General features: G+C 41.3%; 1 protein-coding gene across 2 annotated transcripts in view; it reads right to left on the bottom strand.

Moving 5' to 3' along the window:
• Positions 1 to 1,551: 1,551 nt before the first annotated feature.
• The window catches only part of LMOD3 (leiomodin 3 (fetal)), a 14,614-nt gene continuing 7,922 nt past the window's right edge, over positions 1,552 to 8,243 (bottom strand). For both annotated transcript variants that reach the window (XM_011947157.1, XM_011947156.1), the window contains exon 4: positions 1,552 to 1,942. In XM_011947157.1, the coding sequence (XP_011802547.1) occupies positions 1,916 to 1,942 (27 nt within the window). In that variant the 3' untranslated portion in view covers positions 1,552 to 1,915. The remainder of the gene's footprint in view (positions 1,943 to 8,243) is intronic.

The following is an 8,243-nucleotide window of genomic DNA, read 5'->3' as shown; positions in this document are numbered from 1 at the left end:
TTAGCTATCCTGCTTTGTATGCAAGGATGTTTTCTAATTAAAGGATGAGAAAACAAAACTATCAGCCATTGAAAACTATACTTAAATTTGGATACTTTTGTACATACTAAATTATCTTTAAAAAAAGTAGAAACACCATATTTCTTTCCCATGGCTTGTCTTTCCAAATAATGTGTTAAGTTTGTCCCTATTAGACCTGTTCTCCCCTACCCTGTTTTGTTTGATACATGCCACTTATGATACCATAAAAGGAGAAAGAAAGCAGGTGCCAATTATTCACTCAGGTAAAGGAGAGAGAAAAGGCACCAAAGCTTTTTATTTTTATTTATTTTTTTTGAGACGGAGTATCACTCTGTTGCCCAGGCTGGAGTACAGTGACGCGATCTCGGCTCAATGCAACCTCTGCCTCCCCAGTTCAAGCAATTCTCTTGCCTCAGCCTCCTGAGTAGCTGGAATTACAGGTGCCTGCCATCATGCCCAGTTAATTTTTGTATTTTCAGTAGAGACGGGGTTTCACCATGTTGACCACTCTGGTCTCAAACTCCTGACCTCTGGTGATCCGCCCTCCTCGGAGGTCTCCCATAGGGCTGGGATTACAGGTGTGAGCCACCGCGCCTGGCCCAAAGCTTAATTTTCTAATTTCTAGAGTTCACACTACTTCTATCATTACAAAAATCTCGAATTCTATGCACCTAGTGACTAGAATCAATAATTAAGGCCTCTAGGAATTTGGAAGGAGGACAGATTGGAGTTGTCTGGAAAGTTTTTTATGGAGGACACAGCACCTGACCTGGGAGTTGAAGACTGGGTAGGACGTTCATTAATGGGGAACAGGAGGGAAGTCTCTTGGAAGGGTTAATGCGAGCAAAGGCTCAAGGGTGTGTACAAGGATGTTTCATCAAGAGGAGTATAAAGGATTTGTGGGAGATGAGACAGGGTTAGTAAACTGGGGCCAGGCAATGGAGTGCCTTAAAGAATACAATAAGTAGTTCAAGTTTAATCCTGTAAGCAAGTTTCCTTTAAAATATGTTTGAGAGTGATAAAATCAGACTTACAGAGTAAACATATATGTGTGTGTGTGTGTATTTAGCCAAAACCAAAAGCTTGTCAATAACTATATTATGTGAAACTTTTTTCCTATAAAAACAGCATGCTGTCTCCCGTTGTCTCTCTATATATGAAAACTTGCTGCCAGGAAGTTTTCATATATGCAGGGTTTACTTTTCCTGTTGCTTTTCCTAGTGACACTTAGTTTTCACTAGGTTCTGTGGCTTATGTGTTCTGCCCCTCACAGGTACCCCTATAGAAAGAATACTCCAAAAATACCAAGGGAGTCGCCAAGCGAGAAAGCCAGGCAGGGTGGGAAACTGAAAATCTCCACTGATTCTCCTGAGAAACACTAAGGAACAATCCTTTCATTTCAAAGCATCAGAAGGGCCAGGAGCTCAATTCATCCTTTTCCATAAGATGAAACCATTTGTTCCCCTTAAGATACTATGTGATGAATTACAGCAGAAGAGATGGAAGGAGAAAAGAATGGGAGTACAATAGTTAACACTTCTGTTATATTTATTATTTACCAGAAGAAAACAATAATAAAGCAAATGTTTAATTTTTTTTGGAACTTCTGCTTCTGGAAACATGACTCTAAATTTCACCTAAGTCACCCAAATTGATTGCAAGTAGAAAATGTTGCCTCTGAATATTATATTTTATCTCCTTCCACCTTCTTCTTCAGCCCCTACTTCTTCATGGCCCAAACATTCTGCCTTTTACAAATACCCTTATCAGACGGTAGCATTGTTCCCAGTTCTGCCACGTGGATCCTAAAGTACTGCTGCTGACATAGTCTCCATGCTGTAATCCAAGAGCCATTATCCCCATTTCTTGTTCTTCTAGATGACTCTGTTACCTCTTACGCCAGTTCTTTTGGCAGTTGCACCTGCGATTTAAGCATTTGAAGAAATGTGGGAAATTAATCCTGGAAATTTAAGAGCTTTACAGCAAAAATTACAAAATGTACATGCCTTAAAAGATACAGAATACATTTGAAATTCCAGCCAAAGCACCCCCAAAGTCAAGATAAAACAACAGTCATAACCACAGCCACCATTTATTGGACATTTACTAATGCCAAGGACTGTTCCAAGGGCTTTGAGCACACGGCAAAGTACATCATGGAAATAAGAAGACAGGTGCCCAAGTTGGCCTGAGTTCAAAGACCGGCACTAGCAGGTACTAGTTATGTGGTGTGTGGTGTTGGGCATCAGTTTTCTCAGCTGTAAAATGATAATAACAGTATCTAATTCACAAGGCTATTATACAAGTGAGTAATCCATGTTAATGCTTTTTTTTTTTTTTTTTTTGAGATGGAGTCTTAGTCTATCTCCCAGGCTGCAGCGCAGTGGCACCATCTTGGCTCACTGCAACCTCCACCTCCCGGGTTCAAGCGATTCTCCTGCCTCAGCCTCCCAAGTAGCTGAGATTACAGGCATGTGCCACCATGCCCAGCTAATTTTTGTATTTTTAGTAGAGACAGGGTTTCCCCATGTTGGCCAGGATGGTCTCAAACTCCTGGCCTCAAGTGATTCACCTGCCTCAGACTCCCAAAGTGCTGAGATTACAGGCATGAGTGCCCAGCCTAACACTTTTTTTTCCTCTCTTTCTTTAAGACAGAGTCTTGGTCTGTCGCCAGGCTGGAGTGCAGTGGCGCGATCTCAGCTCACTGCAACCTCCGCCTCCTGGGTTCAAGCAATTCTCCTGCTTCAGCCTCCTGAGTAGCTGGGACTACAGGTGAGCGCCACCACACCCAGCTAATTTTTGTACTTTTAGTAGAGACGGGGTTTCAACAACCTAACACTAATTTTTAAAACACTATCTCATTACATCCTACAAAAGTCTTGTAAGGAGGGAAATGGCTCAGAGAAGTAACTTGCCTAAGATCACACAGCTAGGAAGTGGCAGAGCAAGATTAGAGCCAGGTCTGCCTGATTTCAGTGCTCATTATTATATACTGTCTGTAAAAATATCACTATAAGAATATAAAATATATGTTCTTTTTAAAACAAGTCTTTCCTCTTTGAAGCACACTCCTAATCTGATGGTCAGAAATATTTAAACATGAAATATAAGCCTGGTAAGGTGGCATGCACCTGTAATCCTGGCTACTCAGGAGATTGAGATAGGAGAATCACTTAAGACCAGAAGTTCAAGACCAGCTTGAACAATAAAGTGAGACCCATAAGGCAACCTCTGCTTCCTAGGTTCAAGTGATTCTCCTGCCTCAGCCTCCCAAATAGCTGGGACTACAGGTGCATGCCACCATACCCAACTAATTTTTGTATTTTTAGTAGAGACGGGGTTTCATTATGTTAGCCAAGCTTGTCATGAACTCCTGACCTCAGGTGATCCACCCACCTTGGCCTCCCAAAGTTTTGGGATTACAGGTGTGAGCCACAGTACCCAGCCACCTGATTTTCTTAAGAGTTTTATAACAAGGCTGTGTGCGGTGACTGATGCCTGTAATTCCAGCACTTTGGAGGCCGAGGTGGGCGGTTCGCCTGAGGTCAGGAGTTCAAGACAAGCCTGGCCAACATGGTGAAACCCTGTCTTTACTACAAATATAAAATTTAGCTGGGCATGGTGGCACATGCCTGTAATTCCAGCTACTCAGGAGGCTGAGGCAGGAGAATTGCTTGAAACTGGGAGGCAGAGGTTGCCTTGAGCTGGGATCCTGCCAAGTGGGATCCTGTCACTCCAGCCTGGGTGACAGATACACCATCTCAAAAAAAAAAAAAATTATATATATATATGTAAAGCATCCCCCAGGGCAAAAAAAATTATGAAACAACAGAAGTCCAACACTGCAAACTCACTTCATACTTCTGTCTCATAGGAAAATCTTAGGGACAAGGCAAGTTTTTAAAGGGTTGCAATTGTCATTGTATCTTAATAAAGTAACTCATCCATCATACATACCTTCCAGAGAACACTGAAGATTCCCAGTGTCCCCTGGGCATTTGTTTAAAAATGACTAGGAATGTTTCTCCCTGTATTGCTAATGTCCACCTGCCAGTATGATGAACCATTTTGGTCATCTGCTATGGCTCCTCTTGCAGCCAGTTCTTGGCCCACAATCTTTGGCTAGGAATGTTTTCCCAGCATCGTGCCCACCAGAGAAGACCTTTGATGAGCGGCTGCCTACCAGCCTTCAAGCCAAGAGGACATCCATGGCTTCTGACCCTGTACCTCCCTTGTGCCAAGCTTTGAGAAGAGAGTGGTGTGACTGCACCCAGCAGGGCTCTCCCACGGAGAACACCAGTAGTTAAGAGAAACCACGAGTCAGGCATTTAAAATAACTGTAAAGCTGCAATAAATAGTTAAAACAGTGTGTTCTTTGTATTATGGAATGGAAAAAGAAGCATTTTATGTAAGTTATTCCCTGTATTTGTTTATATATGCATGGAAGAGTTCCAAAATAATATTTTAAATTAAAAAAAATTTAAATTATTTAGGGAGATGGGGATCTCACTATTGTCCAGGCTGGAGTGCAGTGGTGCAATAACTCAATGCAGTCAGACCCTCCTGGCCTCAAGTGATCCTCTTGCCTTTTCCTCCCAAAGTACTGGTATTACAGGCATGAACTACCATGCCCAGCCCAGAATAATATTTGAAAAAGAAAATGTAGCACTGACCCAGCATAGGAAACCCAGACACATATTTACTTATTTAAAATATGACCAAGCTGGTAGTTCAGATCACTGGGGAAAAGAGGAATGAGTCAGTAAATGATCACTGGTTAACTATTTGGAAAAGAAATAATAAAACAGCCTTTTTGCTTTCTACTGACTTTAAAAATTAACCCTTTAATCGATCCATAATATGAAATACTTTTTAAAAACCAAAAACTATAAAAGTTGCATGAAAAGGCAGGCACACATTTTAATCATTTTCGAAGAAGCCATTTCTAAGCAGAATACAAAAGATAGAAATCATAAAAATAGCTAGATATGTTATAAAAATGTAAAACTTACAAACAGAAGAGGATCAACTTGTGTTATTGTTAGAGAGCCTTTTCCCCCTTCGCTCGTTAGTTTTTAAAGAAAGTATGTCTAGTGTGCTTGTGTGTGTGTAGCATTACACAGGGCGCACATATGCAAACACTCAGAGGCTGGGAGGCAGGGTGGGTGGGAAGGTTGGTTTTAGCACAGGCTATTTAATTTGGTCTGCCTGTATTAAGTTCCTGCTCTGGACCAACACCTCAGTGTGTGTCCAGGATAGAGATGAGCAAGACCTGCTTTGAAGAAGTCAGAATACTGTAGGAGAGTACACTGTGGCCAGAAGGGCTGTCAACCTGAAGCACAATGTAGGAGGTGCCATAAGAGAGGTGTGGACAAAGGGTAATGGAAATACACAGGCAGAACACTCCTAATGTTTTGTTGTAAAAAGTAGCATTTCAGTCAAGCCTTGGAAATTGGATAGATTCTAACAGATACAGACAGAAGAAAAGGTAATTAAGAGGCAAAGGGTGGTACAGAGGCAGGAAAGCAAGGCGCTTCAGGGAAGATAGCAGCAGACATGGTTTACCATAGATATCAGAGTCATGGTTGTCAAATGTGGTCCCGGAATAAGCAGCAGCAGCAGCATTACCAGAGAATTTGTCAGAAATGCAAATTCTTAGGCCCCATTCAAGACCTACTCAATCAGAGACTCTATCAGTGGACTCAGTAATCTGTATTTGGCCCTTTGGGTGATTTTGATCCACAATAACATTTGAGAATCACTATACGGACTTTAGAAAAGTATATAACAGACCTTTTTTCCCACTACGCTTTAAAGGCAAGCAATTCTGGTTTACGTCATTCCTGGATTATACATTCTCTTGATGAGCTTGAAATGTTACATTGCTTTTTTCCTATGGAGGCTCCCTTTATAAGAATTGTAACATTTCCAAAGCTATGATCTATGTTTGGCCTTGGCTGTTATAGATCATCCTGGTTTCTTTATTGGAGGCCCCAAAAATGGGGGAGAAGGGGTCGAAGGGAAAAAGGGAGTTGAAGATAACCCTGGAGTTTTAGACCTGAATGCGTGACAGAATGCAGATAAGACAGACAACTGGGAACTAGAAACCACCACAAGGCCTATAAATGAGCAGCTTGGTCTGGAGACAGATTGAATGTGCTAAGAAAACCCTGAGTGATCTAAAGGGAAAGGGAGATTTGGGGATTGTTCTAGATTATGTGACAAGAGAAAGAAGAAAATTTCCCATTACGTGATGGGAAAGAGGAGAAAATGACAAAATATAGAGAACCTGGTTAAAGAGAAAGAATATAGAGAATATAGAGAACCTGGTTAAAGAGAAAGAAGATTTTATAAATGTGGCAAAGAAGAAATGGCCAGTGATGAAGATGAATGCTCAAGGGTTCGTAAACTTCAAATCTGTAATCATAACTCCTAATGTGTCACGGAGTCTGTTGATTAACTAAGGCTGCTCATGACATTATTATACTGAAGTCTTTCTGGAGGAAAGTTTAGCAATAGCTTTAGCCAACTGGATGGGAGCAGTCCAGATATATGTGAGTAAGCCTGAAGTGAAATTGAGTGAATGTTGAAATAGTAATCTTGCGTGATTGGCACAGAAGCTTGGATATGATACAAAATGCAGCTGGCCTCAGTGAATTAGACAGTTGCTGCAAATGGGATTTTATCTCAGTGAAAAGTACAAATACTCATTTGAGATGATAGGAGTGAGCAGACCACAACATTTTTGAAGATGAAAGAATATCGTACATTGGTCAGGGAGGGATAGGCTATACCAGCCTAATGTCTTTGTGCTATCATACTGACTCAGCTTCATTAACTCAGAGGGAAATGATTTAGTCATTATCTAATAAATTCAGTTTGTTAGATAAGACAAAGATTTTTAAAAACATAGCTAAAAACAACAAGAGCAAACTAAAATTCTACAGAAGCCAAAAAAATCATGTAAATGAGGGAATCATGCCAGGTGCAAAGCAGAAAGGGCAAAAGAGAAAAACTAAAGGGTCCATGAGCATTCTCAAGGGTGAAAACAATGCACAGAAACAGCTGATTTTTTCCATGCCAGTGCAGTGTGGCCAGATCTGATGTTCCAAGTTGTGCTAGATATCTGGATTTTTTTGCATGTGGCATTCAAAAACTTACACAATGATACCCAAGTCAAATAAAGTGGGCCTGCAGATCTGACCTCATGCTTTACCAGTTTTCCATACCTGGCCCATGGAGTAAATTTCTTTTAAACCGAATTGAATGGGTAATTTCTTAGAGGAGGAAGCATTTGAGCAAAGCAAGTATATGGATTGTCCTTTATTTTTTGCCAGCAACTTCATTTTAGGTATCCTAGGCCAGAGGCGTGGGGTAGGGAGAGAAGAAGCATTTTTTTTTTTTAAAGACTTTTTTATTTTATTTTTTTGAGATAGAATCTCGCTCTGTTGCCTAGGCTGGAGTGCAGTGGCACCATCTTGTCTCACTGCAACCTCCACCCCCCGGGTTCTAGTGATTCTTACACCTCAGCTTCCTGAGTAGCTGGGATTACAGGCGAGCACCACCACACTAGAATATTTTTGTATTTTTAGTAGAGACAGGGTTTCACCACATTAGCCAGGTTGGTCTCAAACTCCTGGCCTCAAGTGATCAACCTCCTAAAGTACTCGGATTACAGGCATGAGCCACCACATCCAGCCTAAAAAACAATTTTAAAATACATGTGCTCTATCAAGTACAAAAATAATATTTCCAAATCTATAAGGAAAATAACTACTTTTATTTTTGACCCAGGGTCTCACTCTGTTGCCCAGACCGTAATGAGGTGGCACAAACATGGCTCACTGCAGCCTTGACTTCCTGGGCTCAAGTGATTCTCCTGCCTCAGCCTCCTGTGTAGCTGGTACCACAGGTGCATGCCATTACACCAGGCTAACTTTTAAAAATTTTTTGTAGAAACAGGATCTCACTTTGTTTTGTTGCTCATGTTGGTCTTGAATTCCTGGGCTCAAGCAATCCTCCTGCCTTAGCCTCCCAAAGTGTTGAGATTACAGGTATGAACCACCGTTCCCAGCCAGTAACTACAATTAAAAAAATTTTTTCTGTCAGGCATGGTGGCTGATGCCTGTAATCCCAGCACTTTGGGAGGCCGAAGTGGAAGGATCACTTGAGCTTAAGAGTTTGAGACCAGCCTGGGCAACATAGTGAGATCTCATCTCTAC

Source organism: Colobus angolensis, unplaced genomic scaffold, assembly GCF_000951035.1.
Source record: "Colobus angolensis palliatus isolate OR3802 unplaced genomic scaffold, Cang.pa_1.0 Scaffold26, whole genome shotgun sequence".
In the NCBI taxonomy this organism is placed as follows: Eukaryota; Metazoa; Chordata; class Mammalia; order Primates; family Cercopithecidae; genus Colobus; species Colobus angolensis.
Note: the sequence above shows the minus strand (reverse complement) of the source record. Positions and strands in the feature narration are given on the sequence as shown.